This window comes from Callospermophilus lateralis, chromosome 8 (genome assembly GCF_048772815.1).
Source record: "Callospermophilus lateralis isolate mCalLat2 chromosome 8, mCalLat2.hap1, whole genome shotgun sequence".
Classification (NCBI taxonomy): Eukaryota; Metazoa; Chordata; class Mammalia; order Rodentia; family Sciuridae; genus Callospermophilus; species Callospermophilus lateralis.
Window position 1 is genome coordinate 81,408,764 of NC_135312.1, and position 21,197 is coordinate 81,429,960.

General features: G+C 35.3%; 1 protein-coding gene across 13 annotated transcripts in view; it reads right to left on the reverse strand.

Moving 5' to 3' along the window:
- Ank2 (ankyrin 2) overlaps window positions 1-21,197 on the reverse strand; it is a 227,041-nt gene that overhangs the window by 56,461 nt on the left and 149,383 nt on the right. For 6 of the 13 annotated variants that reach the window (XM_076865199.2, XM_076865198.2, XM_076865197.2 and 3 more), the window contains 4 exons: window positions 20,163-20,235; window positions 12,436-12,580; window positions 5,327-5,429; window positions 4,684-4,787 (listed from right to left, as the gene is read on the reverse strand). In XM_076865199.2, the coding sequence (XP_076721314.2) occupies window positions 4,684-4,787; window positions 5,327-5,429; window positions 12,436-12,580; window positions 20,163-20,235 (425 nt within the window). Of the gene's footprint in view, window positions 1-1,117; window positions 1,154-4,683; window positions 4,788-5,326; window positions 5,430-12,435; window positions 12,581-19,217; window positions 19,272-20,162; window positions 20,236-21,197 lie in introns of all 13 variants that reach the window. The other 7 variants (XM_076865191.2, XM_076865189.2, XM_076865190.2 and 4 more) reach the window with 3 other exon arrangements.

Here is a 21,197-nt window from a genome sequence, read left to right on the forward strand (position 1 = left end):
TCCTGCACCCCAAAAGTTACTGATACTTAGTTTTACTTTTAATTCATCCAGGACCATGGGGGGTAGGGACAGAGAGGAGATTGCAACATTCATAGTTAGTTACTGGGTGAAAGAACAGGAAAAAATAAGTCAGGGTGCTTCAGTGATCCATATATACATAGCAAGAGGGTTTCAAATTAAATTCAATTTCCAAGATACTGTGAGAAAAATCACACCATGAGCTTTTCCTCCTCTATAAGTCCCTTGATTTCTTCCTAATTCTCTGAATTCCATAAACTGAAAAGTTGATTAAAAAAACAGACTTTAAAAATATATTTCCAATTTGTTAAAATCACGATCACCAAATAATTATTTGTCAATCATTATATGTTCACATACAGAAAGATAATATTTAGTGGATGTTTGAGAAAAAGTAAAAGAATACGTTTTCAAAAATGCTAATATTGTCTAAATTGTAGACTCATGATCTATAGTATCATCATGGATGACTAAAGAATTACCCTCTAATCAGCAGTCTGCAACCTTTAAAAATAACTTTATTATAATGACATAGAATAATAGCTTATTTTAGAAAGTGGACTAGAATCATTCTATAGTAAAATTTCCAAAATATCATAAGGTTATACTTAAAGCAGTACTAGCAAGGAAATTCACTATTAATAAACTTTTAGCCTTTGGCTCACCTAAAATATGGTAAGACCAAAACAAAACCAAAAAGCCTGCTAAGTGCCACTTAAAATGATAATCTTCAATAAAACTAATAATTCAATCAATTTGCATAATTGTGGGAACAACATATTTTAGCTCTTTGTAGCACTTTTTCTCACAAAAAGAAGCTGAGATGTGGAGACCCACGACCAAGACAGGCACCCCATATTAATCTTGGCACAGCCTCACCTTATTTCCACTGACAGTAAACAAAGCAACTTTCCCTTTGCAGAGAAAGAATGGGAAAGTGAACAGTGCTCATGATTTGGAGAACATAAACCTCTCTATCTGTTTGGCTAGGTATCTTCCACACTAAAGCATCCTGAGGTTGGGGATATGCAGAAGGAGATGGTGAAATTGGGAGAGGAATAGGCAACAGATTCAGAGAAGGAATTATGCAGAAGTTCACCTGCTGTTGTCACGATCAAGACATGGAGAGGTGCGGCTGCAATAGAATAGATACTTTAGCACAGAGAAGGAATGGATAAAGTGAAATATAAAGAATGAAATCAGAAGCGACTTTCAACTGAAATATATATAACTTATATACCAATACAGTATTCACTAAAAAAAGTTTTTAAAAAGATGGAAATACAATGAGACAGCTCTATGCAAATGCTGAAAGAAAGACAAGGTGTGAGGGCTTTGTAGCTACTCCCAGTTAAGGAAACTGCAGATGTTATAAAATCACTGGATGTAGATTTTGTAGCGTTATTGAACATTGGTTCGTGGGAACACTTAAAGTCTAAGTGTCCAAGAAGCTATGACATGTCAAGGGGTATTATAATGAAAAATATACATTTGACTTGATGGACATAATTTTGACTCAAAAATTTTTTCATTCATACTTCTAAAACTTTTAGAACAATGATAATACATTTTGGGCTACCACAAAAGAAATGCAAACAGAAAATGCATAATTTAAAATATAGCTTCAATGACAAACAGCATAAACTCCAAGGCAAAATAGAAAACATTAATTACCTACCAGTCTTTAACAAAATACTAAGCGAATGAATTCTCAGTGCTTTTTTTTTTTTTTAATAACTTAATTCCCTGCTTTGGAGATTGTAGTCTTCTGCACTGGACCTAATGTTAAATCCCACTCTATGGTTCTACCCTTCACTTCTCTTCTACCTGTGAATCTGCTTTTCTTGAAACTTTCCATATGTTTTCAAATAGTTCACTTGTATTTTCAATACTTGATGACATACAGAAGTATACACATTTAATGGACTAGAAATTCAGTCTTCCAAAATAGTTGTTTTGCTAGTTATAAAAAAAGTTTTGTTTATCCTAAAGAATTTGCCTATATGTATCTAAAAGAGACCTTAGGGTGTGATAAAACACATGAATAAGTAAATCACCACTATAAGTACTTAGATAAACATTTCATGTTGTGACCTGAAAAACAGCCTTGGATTCCTTGCATTTCAAATACTCCATTATTTGAGCAAATGTCTTCAACACATTTTTTTTTAAATAGACTTTATTCCTTAGAGTAATGTGACCTTCACAGCAAAACCATCTTCAAAATGTTTTTATGAAGTTCTTTTAAAAGATCATCATCTTATGGACTCATATTATTCATATTATCTTGTAGCACAACATCATAAGTGGGCATTTAATTTATGGCTCCTGGCTATTGAATCACTACAAAAGCAAAACTTTGGGAATAACAATATTTAAAATGAATTTTGGACATGGTTTCTGCTTCCTATCTATGATCATTCAATTCTCTGGTTCTAGGAGTACTTTCCTTTTTACTCATCATTATTGAGAAGCTTGGTATTAGAATACAATGCTATGGTTTTGAATAATTTATAATGCTGAGATTTTAATGACCTCATTTTACACTCAAAATATATAAGTAAATTTGGATAAAATTTGGATAATAAAATTGTGATTTACATCTACTAGGCATCAATAAATTAAAGAAGAATTTGTAAAATTCAAATTCTTGCCCAAAGTTATGTTGGTATGTGACCATGTCTCAGTGCTAGAAATATCAGTTGATTATCTTCAGTGTGAATCAGTAGGGCAACTCTTTGAAAAACAACAAAAAATGCTGCTGTCAGTTTTTTTTTGCCAGATAGTAACTATAACTATTGGGCAGGGAAGTGTTTAAATCATTGTACCTATTCTCCTCTGCTCATGGGTCATCAGTCTTTGAAAACGTAAGTATAGAGGTAAAATAAAATCACCAATACTTCTTATTGGTAGAAGCTGGGTCTTTTACTAATCTAAAATAACTCTACTAGACTATTATATACACAAGTCAGTGACATGTGCATTAGAAACTACTTTCTTTTTATTAAAAAAAGCACTCTTTTTCTTCCATTTTCAGATTTTTAATTGTTTAGGAATTTACCCAATAAATTAAATGAAAAACTCAGTTCCTTAAAAAAAATACTGCTCAGGAATCTTGTGTACAAGATTACAAGAAATCAATATTACATGATAGGGTATGAGGAATATTATTTGTATACATTAATATCATGGTAGTTTTCAAATACAACAATACTCAGAACTAAATTTTCCAGACCAGCCATGTTTTTAGAGTCATCTATAGCTTTGTGTTTGCTCAAATACTATAGTAGAAACACTAATAAATAGTAAATTACCTAATGAAAATAACAAGTCAATTATTACCATTATAAATTGAACCGTGTTGGTATTGTCATTTAGAGGATTCAGAATATGTTTTGCTTAACTGATGCAATTTGTGAAAAATCTGGAACATGGGATGGGGATTGCATAAGTACAGTGACTATAATCTTTTTCACACTCTAGTGTGTATACGGGTTTTAAATACTTAATATAGTGTCTGGATTCTTGCATATGATCTTTTATTCCTCTGGTTCTATGCCTCTTTTCCTTCCTACACATCATTGTTGAGAAACTTAGTTGCAGAATGCAATGTTATGGTTTTCCAATATTTTATAACTGAGAGATTTTAGTTATCTCATTTTATACTTAAAAGTATGTAAGGAAATTTAGTTAGGTTTAATTTGTTTTTTTTATTCCTCCATACAATTCCTTTATCAGAAACTAGCTTTTGTTATTTAATAAAGAAAATGTGATGATTGTTTTGAATATCTAAAGAACAAATTTTATATTCTATGGTCTTTATTTCATAGAAGGTTAGACTAAGAAGTTCAAAATGTTTAACTACAATACCATGGAATAGTTTCCTAAAAGGAGATTATCTTAGAGTAAAAGAAGAAAAGATCTGCTACTCCAAATAGCCCTGGGGATTATGAATAAAAAGTTTGGGATAATAATTTAAACCATAATATTACTGGCAATTAAATAAAATAGGGGTACAGCTTTTTAAAAAGTAATTAAATGACAAAATATGGGGATTTTATATATAATTATGAAATTACCACAATATTTGAAGCTACTAAAAAAATTGGAATAATGTTACAATTTAAAACTTCTTAAAGAATTTATATTATACCTAATTGAATTCTTACACGTTAAGAATGATTTTATGTTTGAAAGTATGACTCAAGTCCTGCTTCTTAATGAGTTAGTATAAATAGACAATATTGCTTAAATTGTTTCATACTTATTCTGGATGATTCTAAAAAGACAACTGAGAAGCTTACAGTTGCATGCAAACTTGTCCTTTTATTTATATCCCTACTTCAAGCAGTAATGAACTTATCTGCATATCTGTGTGATTCAAACTTCTGTAAAGGAGGCCACTGGGATGTTCTGGTTAGTTAGCAAGCTGTTTGACGCAGTCCTGCTAGTTATTTTAAAACAATAATCAGTTTTCTATGTTGAATTCCACCTTTTTTCTATTCTATTTGTATAGATTGGATGAAGCAATGATATTCACAGGTTTTGATGAAGGTCACCTGCACTGTGAGTGAGCCATCAGCTACAGCTATTGGACAAAGCTGTTATTTTCACTCTCATCTCGTTTTACCTCTTGATCTGGATACATAATATTGATGTACTCACCCTGAATGAATAGGGCTGGAAGAAAGAGCCACGTTGTCTAAATTCTCAGTGCCCCAGCTTAGACGATAAGAATTCCTTTCTGCCTCCTTGGCTAGCGTTGACACCTAAACACAAAGAACCTTGGATTTCATAAAAATACTTTGCTTCAATTAAAGTAAAATAGGGTGAAATTTTTTAAATGGCAAAACAAGGAGGTGGTAATTCCTGGAAAGATTTTCATTTAAGAACATAAGACCAATGCATTTACAATGAAATCTTTTATAATGCATTCCCTTTTAAAATTATATTATTGACATAAGATCACTTTAATATAATTTTCTTTGAAGGGATTCAGTGTCCATCTATTTCCCTTTATCCTATCCACCAATAGTGATAAAATCGTACCTAAAATAAAACTATTTTTAAATAAGAATATTTCAGCATAAACTGTAAGCCTTTTCTCATAGCTATCAATTTTAAATATTGAAAGATATATTTGAAGCTAGCTACTACTCATCTTATACCATATATGCATCCTAAATTGTTGACTGAATTAAGGCTTTTTTTGTTTTAAGATTAAAAGCTTTCTCAGGACATTTCTAGCATCGGGTAATGTTTCAAAGCTATCCAGAAAGCAAAGACAGAAAAGCAAAAGGTCACATACCTGGTGACTGGGGATCACAACTGTGTCGTCAATCATGGCACTGTCCCTCAGGTAGGATGCATGGCTCAGAGTGTGAGACCTGTCGGAACTGAAGGATCGAAGGCTGGTAGGTTGGCAGGAGGCCATGGTGATATACCAACAGCAGTAGTAGGGTTGGGAGGATGAAATGATGAGCCGAGCAGGGAAGTGAAAAAAAGCGTGCTATTAGCTAACCGTGCAACTTCCAGGGGGGACAAGGTCTCTGCGTTGCCCTACCTCTCTGTCCATCAGCTAAACTAACACCTCCTTGGACTGGTTCCTACTGCTCAATGACCAGGGCACAAGGGAATCCAGAAGTTAAAATGTGATACTCTTAATCTGATTCATTTTCTTCCCAGAAATCTTTGAAACCAGCAACTGTAGTTTACTTGCTGCCAGTACAAGGAAGTCACACAGGGACTGATTCTAGGATAAACTGCTTCAATCTGGGTGAAATGTTGATCTCCCTGCCACTAAGAAAAATCTTGGAGGGAAAGTAGGCAGCCCCTCAGAGAGAAGAACAAAATGAAAGCGCAGGTTTCATTTTTGTTAATTATTTTCCATTCTCTGCAGGCCTCTTTCTCTTCCTCTCTAAACTGAATGACTGAATGTCGGTCCACTCCCCTGGAAGGTACAGAGTGAAATGAACTGAGGTCAGATGCATGCTTCCTGTGGAAGTGGAGTTCCTCCTGTTTTTCCTCTGGTGACTCCAACAATGCTATTATTTCAGAGGAGAGCACTGTCCCCTTGGCGTGTCCTGCGTGTGGTGAGTGAAGCACCAATGAAGTGTTGGTTGCCGTGGGGATGAGATGCAAGAGCACAAGAAACGGTTTCTAAGCACCAGCCCCGAGCACAGACACGCTTTGCCAGCACAAAGACAAATTGCTAATGGACATTGATGAAACTGAGGTTGGGCTTCAAAATGGGATTTAGGCCTTGAAAAATGATCTACTTTCGATAAATCTGCAGCTCAAAGTTCTGAGTTATATACTCAAACAAAACTTAACATTTGCATATAGACAATTTAACTCCTCAATCAGTTTGCATATAATAAATATCTTAATTTGGATGTTTTAAATACTATAGCTTGTTATGTGAATTTAGTCCATAAATTAAAGACCTACATTCAAAATATTAGCCCAAAGCCCATAGTCGGGGAGGAGAGAAGATGTGCAATTCTCATAATATTGATAGAAGCAAACTTTCATTTACTTGTAGCTAGTTGGCATTTGACCAGTGAAGCATAGTAGAATTATGGACTGGATGGCAAGGTAGTAAATATATTAGTAGGAATTATTTTAATTTTGAACATACATCTAATCTTGTAAGCCATATACTATTCTCCTTAAGAGACATCACAACTTCAATTGACTTTGAAGAAATCCTCTCTTGAGAGGTTATTCATAGTAATCTAAGACCTCTCCTCTCCTATTTTATAGGTAGGTTTATGAACCTCAAATCTTGAAAGAGTGAGTGACATGAATCAAAGGAAGTGATAATATGAACCTAGGCATGTGTCCCTATATGAATCTATGTGTTCATAATAAAATAAAATCTAATATAATTTGGGAATTAGCTTTTTATTTTTTAATAGGCTCTCTGAGGCAGATTGAGTCTCCTGACAAAGATAAAGCTGCCCCTGCTTTAGGGTTTTAAATCCCAGCAGCTGGAGACAGCATATTTTATATCTGGCTTAGAGTTGTGCTGTTGGCTTTTGATGGTGTACTTCATCAACAGGCTATAGGCTGCTGTGATTAGTCTTCACTTGATCTTGAATTTGAAGCAGAGACAGAGATTAAATTATTGAGAAAGGGATCTTTAATCTCAGAAAATGCTTTTCTCAATTGGTAGAATGAATAACCCCTCCCCCCTCCCCCAACCCCTGCCTGCTTTAAACCACAGAGATAGCAAAGATCCACTTGGATCTTTGTATCAGACAGTCCTAGATAAGCAGTTCCAAAATACTAGTCTTCTCAACTTTGTTTTGAAGTTAGCCAAGAAAGGGAAAACAGCAGAGGAACCAACCCATAGAAATGAATGGGTTGTCTATGGGTTCAACTGCCTTCCCCCATCAAGGGGTTTCTATTGGGCTGAGATTTGTTAATTACATAATCTCTCTCCAAAACTTTAGATTTCAAAGATTCAGATTTTGACTTTATACATTTAAAACTGCTCGATGTATATTCATCAACATTACAAAAGGAACAAGAGGCACACAATCCATGACTAGAACTAGTCTGTTCATAGAGAAAACATTTACCTTCTCCATGGAAGGGTAACTTTTTACTGTCCCTAGGCAAAACCAACCCTTGAATGTAGCAAGAACAGCAGAAACACTGGTCTCAAAGGTAAATGGAATTTAGCTGAATGGTAAATAAAGCTACCCTAAGTAAAACCTAGTGACATGCCTGTCAGCATTATACCTGTCTAAATTTTCAAAAAAGTCATCAGGTCTCAATTGTCACTCTCAAGGAGTGGTGTTGACGAGGTGAACTCATCTGTCTGTTTCAGGGATGTGGTACGAAAGATCCCACTGGGCTATGAATATAAAGCCACATCAGTATTTGAGGTGGATTTTTTATATCCAGTTACCTGATAACTAGGTCTCTTAATTGGTTTTGAACTGGGAAGAGTAAAGAGATACTGCTGCTGTTCTTGTTATAATTGTTTTTTTGTCTTTCCTAAAAAACAGGAAGAAGGATAAAGGAGACAAAATGACATGGGTAAAGAAGGCAAAATGTTAGGATATGTGGACAGAATGAGAAAAATTGGACAGAGAGAATGTGGCAAAATGAGGAAGATGAATGTGTCTCTAAGTATTTCTGTGTAAGAATTTTATTCTAGCTCACTCTGTTTACTGCCCTCTGCTATACTAATTGGTTATTTAATGAATGTTTATAGGTTCTAATTGTTTTTTTATGTTGTTATAGAATCTATTTAAATGAAATGACTATGATTGGAATAGTCTAAGGACAGAAAAATTATTTTCTCTGAATAACTAGCACAAAGCTCTGAAATAAGTCAAGTCCCTGGATCACAAATTGTTCAGGGACTTGACTTATTTTTTAAAAAAAGTTAAATTGTTTTAATGTATTTAAAACATTACAGACAAGTTTCAGTATTTTGCAATAGGATTCCTCTTTTTTCCATTAAGTCAGAGGGCCTCTGTTCAGTTAAAACATATATATAATTATATCTCCATAGAAGGGTACATTTTTACTGTCCAATCTGGTTGCCAAGAATTTGCTATGGATTCAATTTATACTTTTTTCACTATGGTGAAATTGCTTTAGGGACTTATATTTGCTAATATGAAAGTATAAGTTCATTGAAAAGTGTAATAATTACTCTTAGTAAACTATAATATTTATTAGACATTTGATTTGTGGAATTTCAAACCTTATTTAACAAGTGAATATCCAAAAAATCTAATTCGCTTGCTTTAATAAATGGAGAAGCTTCTGCAGTTCATTGCTATTTGGTGTTTTATATTGGATTTGAACAGAATTTAAAATTTGTAAGCACTAATAAAATAAAGTGGAAGCAAAATCTAATTCCTTAAGGCTTATCTGGGTTTTTGTTCAACATAAATTAAATTGCGTATTTTTTATTATCTTGCATCTCTGTTCATTTTAGGCATCACAATCCTTTTTCTGTCTTCTCCAAGCACACACAGGCTGATTGGGTTAGTTTTGAGGAAGCTATGCTCATATTTTGTCAACCACAAGGTGGAGCTGTGACAGTTAAAGTCACACTTGGGTCTGTAGCTCACTTTATTCCAGCAATTGATTCATCTCTCTAGCTCAAATAGTCTTTCAATTTAGTATCAAAAAAATCCTACTACGAGAATAGATCCATAATTCTAGAATATAAGCACCTCTTGCCAACATACATATACACATATACACACACATTGAGCAGTGAGCAGGGAGATGTGGATGAAACCAGGAAGGCCATGTTCTCATGCTGTGTAATACCTACCTGGGCATGGTACTATTGAGAGCATACCAAACAAAGAAATAATGAAAAGGAAAAATGGTTACCAAAAAAAATGTGACTGATATTGAATTGCCTGAGCAAAATTTAAAAAATGAAAGAAAATAAAATGAACAAGAAAACCATGAAAATGAGATGCTGCCTATGGTTCCATTTAAAAGACTGTGAACACATCTGGTACTCTAGATAGGCACATGTGGACCTGAAGATCAATCATGTGTTGGTTTGCTTCCTGTCCCTGTCTTTACATGCTAATATGAATTCAGTTTAAGGAAAGGTATCAAACCATCCACCCCTGTTTTATAGACCTTATATTCTACATTCTTTCTCAGGTTAAAGCACTTTTAAAAGAAGGGAAAATGACTGAATGAAGTATGCATTTTTAATAAAAGAGACTATGCTGAAAATAAAGATTTTTCTGGCTTATAGTAATATAGTTTTTCATAGATTATGATGAATTGATGCACAACTATAAACATCTCCTAATTCTCCTTTCATTGAAATTCTAAGAATCTCAGGTTGTAAGTTCCAAATCTATCAATGTTTCAAAATATGTTCCAATTAATGTATGATACACTGACCCTCATCATCCCCCGCCCCATCTCCCAATGGGCTCCTCCTTCTGTATCCTGATCCCAAGGGCCATCCTGTACCTAAGCCACTAAGGCCAAGCAGTCAACTTACCACCTACTTCAACCACCCCATGGAATCCATCACCAAATCTGGCTAGTTCATGTTCTGGCTAAGACATATTCTGAGATATGTCTTAGATTTTTCAATGTTGCAATTCCCTCCATGACCATCTCCAAGGTTAGAGTTGAAGCCCTCTCATAACAATCATGGCTAATAACCCTGCAGTAGGCTCTCAGGTGACTACAACTGAGAGATCTAGTCCTTCAGATAAACAACTCTGCTCTAAAATTCATCCTCAATCTCATTAGTAGAAGGAGTCCTCTAAAGATATAAATATGAGTCCTCTTTTACACTTATTCTCAAGGAATGCTACACTTCTTTGTTGTTCACACACATTGTGAGCCTTTGCCTGTGACCTATTAAGGCTTCAGATGCCCAGCCTACCTTTCCCCACCATCATTATCATCATTGCATCTCAGTTTGGGTTCTTCTCCAGGCAGCTCAAGCCACAGGGCTCCAGTGGCCCTCTTTGTCTACTGCTAATCTCCTGTCTCCCACCCTGTTAGGCTATGGGTTTAGCAAGCATATCTTAATCATGTTGGCACCTTCAGTACTTATCACAAAGCCTGTCACAAATGCATTTTATTGTATCCACATTGGAATTTTTATTTTTAAAAAAAGGTAGAGAGCACTGATATTCAAAGAAAAAGCCCAAGAAAAACTCAGTTTTGCCAGTTGTTTCCTTAGAATTGACTACTCTTTAATGTAATTATTTCTTAAACTGTAAATATATGGACTATTCATAAAATAGCTTAGAACAGAGGCAACTTTAAAGTAATAGACAAAACCAGGTGGGGGATGCACATCTGTAATCCCGGCCACATGGAAGACTGATGTAGGAGGATTGCAAGTTAAAGAGCACCTTCAGAAACTTAGCAAGACCCACCACAATTTAACGAGACCCTGACTCAAAATAAAATAAATGGGCTGAGGGCATGAAATACAAAATATATAAAATATATAAACCAGGTGGTAGAGTACCCCTGGTTTCAGTCCTCAGTACCATGATAAATAGATAGATAGATAGTCAGAAAGATAGGAGGAAACATGAGAGTGTTGATTAGGAAATAGAACTACGTGGACAATGATATGCTTGACCTAAATTAGTAGTCATGCTTTTGATGAGGTATTCCAGATGTTATTTTGTTTGTTTTTGGTACGGGGGAGTGAATCAAGGGACACTTAACCACTGAGCCACATCCCCAGTCCTTCTTTGTATTTTATTTAGGGACAGGGTCTCACTGAATTGCTTAGGGCCTGGCTAAATTGCTGAGGCTGGCTGTGAACTGTGATCTTCCTGCCTCAGTCTCCCAAGTCCCTGGGATTACAGGTGTGCACCATCATACCCAGCTCCAGTGTTCTTAATCAGCTTGCCTCAGAAAGTAACAAGTACTAGTTTTACCAGTAATAACCAAAAATAACACAGAGCATCTATTTCAGATATTATATAAACCTCTCCAGATTTTTCTTTTTAAATTTTTTTTAAAAGTTATAGATGGACGCAATATCTTTATTTATTTTTATGTGGTGCTGAGGATTGAACCCAGTGTTTTACATGTGCAAGGCAAGCACTGTACTACTGAGCTACAGCCGCAGCCCTCCAGATTTTTCCATAAAAGTGAAGCTCTTTAAGGTTTTGCTCAGATAGTTTGTAATGTACCTCGGTTTTTCCAAGATCTGTTCAGTTTTGTTTGTTTGTTTGCTTTATGAAAAAGCTAATTCCAGGCACAGTTTTCTTTTGAATCCTTTAATTATTCTTCATAACATACTTTTGTTCACAGAAACTATATGATTAACAAAACAAAAAAAAAAGGGATTTAGAGATATCTATAGATGCCACTTGGTAAGTGGCTCTATATGCAAAATGGACCCTTGAATTTACCAAGAGGAAAAGAAGTAGCAGATGATCAAACACACCATTAAAGGCTCTTATTTATCACAGTTCTGCTTCTTAGTAGTTGTTTGATTTTACCAAGTTACTCAATTTCTCTTGGCCTCAGTGTCTGTTCTTGAAAATGGACACTTCTTTTTTGTGGGGTGGGGGTACCAGGGATTGAACTCAGGGGCACCAGACCATTGAGTCACATCCCCAACCCTATTTTGTATTTTACTTAGAGACCGGGTCTCATTGAGCTGCTTAGCATCTCGCCATTGCTGAGGCTGGCTTTGAACTCACGATCCTCTTGCCTTGGTCTCCAGAGCCACTGGGATTACAGGCATGTGCCACCATGCCCAGCAAATGGACACTTCTTAAAGTTGTTAGAGAACTGAATAAGATGAAATACTAATTGCTGAAAATGATGAGGTGCCCATTAAGTGTTCAATAATTGCATCTACTTTTTTATCATCATAAAAATTGTGTTGCATACACTTTCAATGGACATCAAATTTTGAGTGAATACCTGTCAGATCGTCCCCCCTCCAAGCTGTATCGCAGGTAATTCATGCCGTCCAGGAATTGACTGCTGGGTAGGGAGTCATCACCCAGTTCTTTGAGGTCCTCAGGCCTTAGATATTCTCCCCCATCACCTGTCATGGTGTCATCCCCTTGAAACAAGCAGAGGAAGATGGAGGAATTTATTTGTTGGATGTAATATCAACTGCAAATTATGATTGTGATTGCAGAATGCATTCCATATACAGCCCTGACACACATGAAACACTGCACTCTAGTAGAACACAGAGGCATGCAGACACTTGAAAAAGGCTAAAACATACTAAAATATATAAAGAATAAATAATTACCTGAACTATAATTCTTTTCAAGCCCATCAATTTGCTTTATCAAGACAACTGGTTTTTAGCTTATATTGTTTAGCCTAATAATTAATCCAATGCATAGACTACTTGACTTCTATCTGTAGTTTCAATAATTTTATACACAATGTCCAGCCTTAAATTTCTTCGTACATTTGACAATATGCTTTAAAAATGTCTATTCCTCTCAAACATATTTTAAGTGGAATAATTAATTTATAGGATTAATAAAATGCAGACATTAGGGGAAAGAACACTTGAATAAAGTGAGAAAAAAATCTGAGATGAATTCTAAGAATAGGTCTAACAAAACACACTATATAGTCTGGCTTGGGTACAAGCCTAAATTATTTTCAGTGAGTTTTGCTAATGTTTGAGAGGACAAAATACACACTTATTTGTGAAAAAGTGATGGGTTGGTAGACTGTAAGACTGTCACATAACACAGGCTATCCATTGGGGATTGCTTGACAAAAAGCCAAATGTCAGCTGGTACATTCTCACTCTCTTTTTCTTTCTTTCCCCCACTCTACTATCCCACCCTCAAGAATCCACTGCAATTTTGCTTTGCTTTCTAACACTACATTCCTAATATTACCCACAAATAGGGCATCCCCTCCCTCTGCCACATCAATTTGGTTTTGCATTTCAACTTGATTCTCCCAATCTGCCAGTTCTCAGAAGTCATGGTGGTGACGGGGAACAAAAGCAACTCAAAATAAGCTTTAATTTCTTGGTTCTTAAAATTCTTGAAAATTAGCAGGATGTGGTGGCACATGCCTGTAATCCCAGCAATCCAGGAAGACTGAGGCAGGAGGATGGCAAGTTTGAGGCATGCCTCAGTAATTTAGTAAGGCCCTAAACAACTTAGCAAGACTGCCTCAAAATACAAAATAAAAATAGCTGGGATGTGGCTCAATAGCTAAGCACCTCTAGGTTCAATCACCAGTCCAAAAAAAAAAAAAAAAAAGAAAGAAAAGAAAATACCGAAAACTCCTTACTCATATAGGTCTTGAATTTCCAATTTCCTTATTCCACCCATCTTTCCCTCTTGTCATGTCTTTGTGGAGAGAATAAGGTTAAAAATGTGATGGAAAGAAAAGGGGAGAAAGAAAAAGAAAAGAGTCTAGCTGGCAGGCGCAAGATGCAGCCTCATGGTTTCATCTTGAAGGTTATGCAAAAGAACCACAGGATCCAACCCTTGCCTTCTCTCTTATGAATACAGAATCTTGTTAGAAGACAGAAAGCAAGCCAATTAAGACTACATTTTTAATCAAATGCATCATTTTTTTTTGCCTCTAGTAACAAATCAAGGCATAAAATTTAAAAACCTCTGATTACACTGAGTTAATGAGACATTGGATTTCCTTTGCATTCTCCCTCATTCTCTACATTTTGAGATTTTGTCATGGTGCTTTCTATCTGACAGCTGCTATGTTTAGTGTTATTAAAAACCAGCTGGGTATGGTGTCACACACGTGTAATATCAGCAACTTGGGAGGTTAAGGCAGGAGGATTGCAAGTTCAAGGCCAGCCTCAGCAACTTAACAAAGCCCTAAGCAAATTAATGAAACCCTATCTAAAAAAAAAAAAAAAAAAAAAAAAAAAAAAATATATATATATATATATATATATATATATATATATATATATATATATATATATATATATAAGATAAAAAGGGCTGGGGATGTAGCTCAGTGGTAAGGCAGCCCTAGGTTTGATGTCCAGTACAAACAAACACACACACACACACACACACACACACACACACAAAGAAGCTTCACAGTTGGGTTTTTTCTTTTTTTAGAGAGGTGGGGGTGAGGGGAGTGGAGTGGGTTGGGGGATGGGGGGTGGTACCAGGGATTGAACTCAGGGGCATTCGACCAGACCACTAAGCCACATTCCTAGCCCTACTTTGTATTTTATTAGAGACAGAGCCTGCCTCCGACTTCCAAGCCACCGGGATTACAGTGGGCACCACCATGCTCAGCAATTCACAGTTCTAGAGACACCTTAGGTATATAACATCACAGGGTTTTTTGTTTGTTTGTTTTAATCTTTTTTAGTGTTTTTTTAAAAATTTTATTTTCTACATTTCATTAGTGTATTACAGTCATACATAATAGTGGGGTTTATTCTGACATTCACAATTACTCCATTTCAATCCCCTGTATTTCTTCTTTCCCTCCTGCTTTCTCTCTCTGATCATGATGTCTTGATTATGTCTCAGAGAAAAATGACTCAAAGAGGCTTTTTTTCTCTAGAATATTACTCTTAATTTCTCTGACATAAATCTCTCCTTGTCTTCTCCCTACCTCTCTTAGTTTTTCTTCTCATTTTCTACTTCCCATAAATGTTGCTATTTCCCACCTAATCTTTCTTCTTATATCATACATTATCATGTATTAAGATTATTGAATGGTTCAAGAACCCCTTATACACTATCTATACACAAATCTATATCCATCATAGATGTTGCTTGCGAATTCTACATCTACACAATGGAAATTGTGTCCTAATCCTAGTTTGAGGCACTGAAATTCCTACAAGCAACTCAGATTTAGCTTGTCCCAAACAGAACTCATCTTCTTTACCTATCCCACCCCTAACCACCATACTTCTTTGCAAATTCCATATATGAGCAAACAAAACAACTACTTCTTTGCCCAAGGTCTGTGGGGATGAGTGTTTTAAAACAATAGCTTCATTTAAAACGTTTAGCTCTTATTTAAGTAGACTTCCAGTATACTTGGAAAAACTTTCATGTAACTTAGCTTGTGAAAGGATTATTATACACCAACATACTTCCTTTTATCAGCTTACCTACTTAATGTAAAATAGTCAAACCTATTTTATTCCATCATATAATAAACCTCATATAAATTTCCTTACCGTTGCCTATACTCAGGAGGACACCTCCCCCTCATTACCTACTTCCTCACTTAATGAAATGATGACACCCAGGATTATGAATTACTTTTCTTTGTTGTATTCTCCAATTCTCACAACAATGTTGTGACAACTCTTTCCTATTAACTGTAAAAGCATCAGTATATCACAGTAGAGTTGAAGTTTTGATAGCTGGAATCTACAAGATTCCATAGTGATAGTGGAATGTAACCATGAACAGTGTTATGGTATAGATATGAGATGTCCCCCATAAACTCATATGGGAGACAATGCAAGACATTCAGAGGTGAAAAGATTATGACAGCTGAAAGCTAATCAGTGGATTAATCCTCTGATGTGGATTAAGTGGGTGGTAACTATAGGCAGGCAGGGTGTGGCTGGAGGAAGGGATCACTGGGGGTGTGCTTTGGGGGTTATATTTTGTCCGTAGTGAGCAGTGCTCTCTGCTTCCTAGTTGTTACATCCTGAGCTGCTTCCTTGTGCCACATCCTTCCTCTATGATGTTCTGTCTCACCTTGGGTTCCAGAGCCATGGACTCAGATGACCAGGGACTGAACCTCTGAAACTTAGCCAAAATAAACTTTTCCTTCTCTAAGATTTTCTTGTTGGGCCGTTTGATCACAATCACACAAACCCAACTAAAATAACCAGCCTCTGTAGGACACAGATGTCTGAAGACCATAGACACAAATTAAGATAAAATGGAATGGTCACAAGAGTTCTCCACTCTGACAACCTCTCTTGATGCTGGGAAGAAGATGATTATCTGAAATGTCACTAAGCTCCCTCCCATTCAAATTATCATTGCTGTTGATATATGGGAAAAAGACGGAATTCTGAGATAAGGGCTTCACTAAATATCAAGTGTTCGCAATAGAAGTGAAATGTGTCAAAGCAGAAGACAGATGGAGCCTCAGTATTTCATACAATGCTCTGCCATGCTGGATTTCTCAACTGTTAGATCATTTTTTTCCCCACTGCACTAGTGTTATAACTCCTCAGCTCCCACTTACAGTTTATGGCTATGAGCTGAGTCAGCAAAGGAATCAGCTCATGATTCTACGAGATACTGAGGATTACATTCACAGCTTCAATGAAGTCTGGACATTATAATTCCCTTCCCACGTCTGTCTTCTTCTTGTATTTCCTGCCATGCTCCTCCATGAAGATGTTCTTTCTAACACAGCCAAGCTGTTACAACAGTTTTCATGCTAGATTTAGACTCTACTACTATTTAGATTCTATTACCACTTAATAGCTGTGTGCCACTGAACAAACTACTATAATGTCTCTAAGGCTTTTTCTCCTCACCTGCAGATAAGCCTGTCCTCACCCGAAAAAAAAAAAAAAAAAAAAAAAGATGGGGGAAATCTATAGCCTCTCTCACAGGGATGCTGTGGGAGTTAAAGAAGATAACACATCTAAATGCTTCAATAAATTATTTGTCTCTGCTTTGATATCTGTTTCTTTCCAAGTTCTTAGTGCATGCCTTCTGTGGACCCCTGTTGGATTAACAGATTTAATTTAATTAACAGATTTAATTAACAGATTTAATTGGATTAACAGATTTAAATGACATTTTAAGGTATCCTAATTTTCCCAAACTGTTCAGTTAAGAATTCAAACACTTCACAACTGACCCCATGTTTTTATGCATCAGCCAAATCAATTGACTATATTACTTGACCACTCTACATCTCTTTTGTACTTTTCCCATCTTGGGACCTTCACACTATCCCTTCTTCACTCCCTAAAACCCGGGTTCCTCTCTTATTCATCTATCATCTATGAAACTGCTAAGTATCTCCATCCTGCCAAGAAAATATGAAAACCTGACATGTTGCCCTAAATTATACTTCTTTTATACATTACCTCTCCATTCATGCTTCTCAGAGGCATGACCCATATTCTCCTTTGATTCCCCCATAGTACCAGTTATAGACCTTTCCACCATAAAATTTCATATTCACTACTTGTTCATAGATTCATGGACAGATAATGCTGTTTTCCATAATACATAGCAAGTTAGAAGGCATTTGTATTTGGCTTGACTAATCTTTGGGGTATTACAGTGTTACTATTATTAAAATAATAGATGCTGTAGAGAAAATGAGAATTGGATAGTACTTTCCAAACACATGTGATGCAATATGTCCACATGGGTGATGTCAGGTTACATGAAAACATTTTTAATTGTGCAAAACATTAAAGAGTTGGCAATGTCAAAGCCAACTCTCTTTATACTTTCCCTGAATGAAAAAGATAGTTTATACTACTCTAATATATCCTTTATATAAAAATTATTCAACTTGAATTGCCTGCTGGGAATAAAAGGTTATTAAGTTTGGGGCTATTATTAAAAATGGAAAATTTTTCTTACTAAAGAGACTTTCTTGATCATTAGCCAATATGCTTCTCAAATCAACAATTCTTATTTCTAATAATTTTTAATAGATAATGGTTTTAATTTTTTAAGTTACATGTTATAACTAGACCTTATTGTGCAGGTCTGAGAGGCTATTTATGAAATGTCTAAAGATCCAATAATAAATGCTTTAAATGCACTAGCTAATGGAATTCTTTAACAATTATTTTGTAAATAAAGTTATTTTTAAATCAAATTATCATTATTTTTTTCATTTAGTAGGGTTGCATTAAAATAGTACCACATGTACTTTTGAAATTTCTAGCTAAACTATAGAATGTCTTATATCATTCATTTTTCCCCTAAATGCCAAGTTTACCCTAAATAATTTTAAAGGTTTATTTATCTCCATTCTTAACTTTAAAAAAATTCACATTATTTAAAATGTTTTTTAATTTTAATTTTTTTAAAAAAATCACTAGTTTATATAGTAAAAATTAATATATACTATCTATACTTGTACTTTTTTAAGAGACAGGGTCTTGCTATGTTACATAGGCTGATGAACTCTTGGACTCCAGTAATCCTCCTGCCTCAGTTTCCCCAGTAGTTGGGGCTACCGTATAGGCTCTTGCTACTATACCCAGCTTCTAATTTAATATTTTCTCTTACCAAACTTGAAGTATGTCTTCATCCAAGAAGGATGATGTGAACTGTATTCATTACAAGTAGTCTTAGCTGATAGCTTAGTTAGTTACTAATGACATAGTTATAACATGATCATGCTAGTTTAGTATCAATTTAGCAAAGGATTACTTCTTCTCTAAATTTATATCATAAGAAAAGATATTAGTTTGAGAAAAATATTTATATAATATCATCACATAAAGTTATGTTAGTAAGTCTCAATAGTAGTTGCAAAATCATTGAAAGCATAAACTATTTACAGCTTTAAGCTTCTAGGTTAATAAAATCCACACACTCATAAGCACACATATACAATTCCACCCATATTACACATGCTATTTCAAAAGAAACATTAGTAATAGGCACACAGATTTAAATATTAAGCAAGTTGATTTTATCCATTTAAGAAAAAAAAAAACAAAAGCAAAGAAAAGCTTACACTCCAAGTTCCTCTAATGGTACCTGAATCACTAAGTGTTTCCCCATCAACAAAATGGTCCCCAAACTGTTTTAAAGCTGTACAACATAGAAGTGAAGATGAGAAAGATGATCCACAAAACAAAATATGGTATGCATACTGGATACTGGAAAATTAGTTCATAAGTACAAGGATAGAACACAAAATTATGATAAATATGTGCATCTGATGACTTTGACAATACTTTTTAACTTACTTATAATAATGCATTTACCCAGCATTTGTTCATTCTCGTTCATCCTGATTCTTTTATAAATTGACACAACTCAATACCTATCAGTCAATAGGTGATATAACACATTGGTTCCAAAGAAAAATATCACAATTAAAATTTTACCTGATTTTATGTTGATGAACCTAAAAGAATGCTTTAGTATTTCTTCATGAAAGTGTAGTATTAAGCCTAGTACCACCTTTTAAGACAATAATTTTCAAACATATACATTTTCCATAAACATTTGGCAATGATTTTTCAATCATGTACATATGACCAACAGTGAGGTTACATACTTTATAAACTGCCTTTGTGATTTTTTTAGTAGCAGTTTTTTTTTTTTTATTCAAGTGGACTATTATATGAAAATTCAAAATATAAAACAAAGTTGACTTTCTGATTTGAAGTAGAGGGGCCAGAACTCCAGCTCTGGAGTTTTAGAAAAATGGGCTTCCTAGGACTTTGCAATCTACTGCCTTAGATAATTTTTATCAACTGTCATTTAATATATATATTAAAAACAATGAAAGGAGAAAATAGACTGATCAGTCTTTCCTCCCTGTTCCCCCACGGTGGCAGAAGTAAACATATTGAAACAAGATGTAGAAAGAACTTTGAATGTTAAATCTAAGTGTTAAGAGGTGGCCATCCCCAGCACTGGGTTGGTCTCGTGTGATAATGTGACGGATGTCATAGCAGTTCAAATAAGTCTTACCTTCTTCATCAGAAACGTCAAGAACCTCGGTCATCGTTTCAGGAACATTTAACTTGTGTTTCTCTGTGATGGTCTGAAAAGACAAAAATCATCAGGACTTCAAGTTAAAAAAAAAAATCGAACAGAAGATGCAAAGAATGATGGAATGGATCATACTCGATAGCAGCATCAGCCCCAAATGCCCCATCTTATCCACGTGTACCCTGTGGAAACCTCTCCTTCCTGTGAAAACTCATCTGCTCTTTCAGAAGAAAAATGATCTTTGCAGTGAAATTATACAAGAGAAGGTTTATTATTTGAGTTCTCATTTAAAAAAGTAAATTCTTTAGTGATGGCGTTAATAATTAGTCATACTGAGAAAGCACATTAATGCTTTCAAGGCTTCTCTAAAATGAACTAAGTGACGTTTCCAGAAAAGCTTTAAAAGGAAGCAATGAAAACATGCACTTTATTAAAAGCAAAGCCTTGAGAAAGGAAGTTGTAAACAATGTGAGCCACATAAATTAACTTGAGCAGATAATGTGACACGTCCTTTCTGGATTAGAAAATCAACGGTAGAGAATCAGTCAAATGTCTCTGTATTTCACCACAATTCTGGTATGTTCTTTATCTGCCTTCCAAGATAGCACCCAGAGTGGTCAGATGCACTGCCTCTCCCTCCTGATGTGTGGCGTAAGGTTGAGACCTATGTATTTATTTATTTGGTACTGGGGACTGAACCAGGGGTGCTTTAGCACTGAGCTATATCCCCAGCCCTTTTTATTTTTTGAGATAGGGTCTCACTAAGTTGCCGAGGCTGGCTTCAAATTTGCCATCCTCCGGCCTCTGCCTCCCTAGTCACTAGGTGTGTGTGCCACCTCTCCTGGTCCTCTGAAGTTTCAGGCACTCATGTACTCATGAAACATTTTGAGTGCAGATTGCATAATAATCATGCTAAACACCTAAGACATCACAGTGATTAAAAATAATAAAAATAAATAAGCCAGCATAGAAAGACAAAAACCTCATGATCTTACTTATATGAAGAATCTAAAA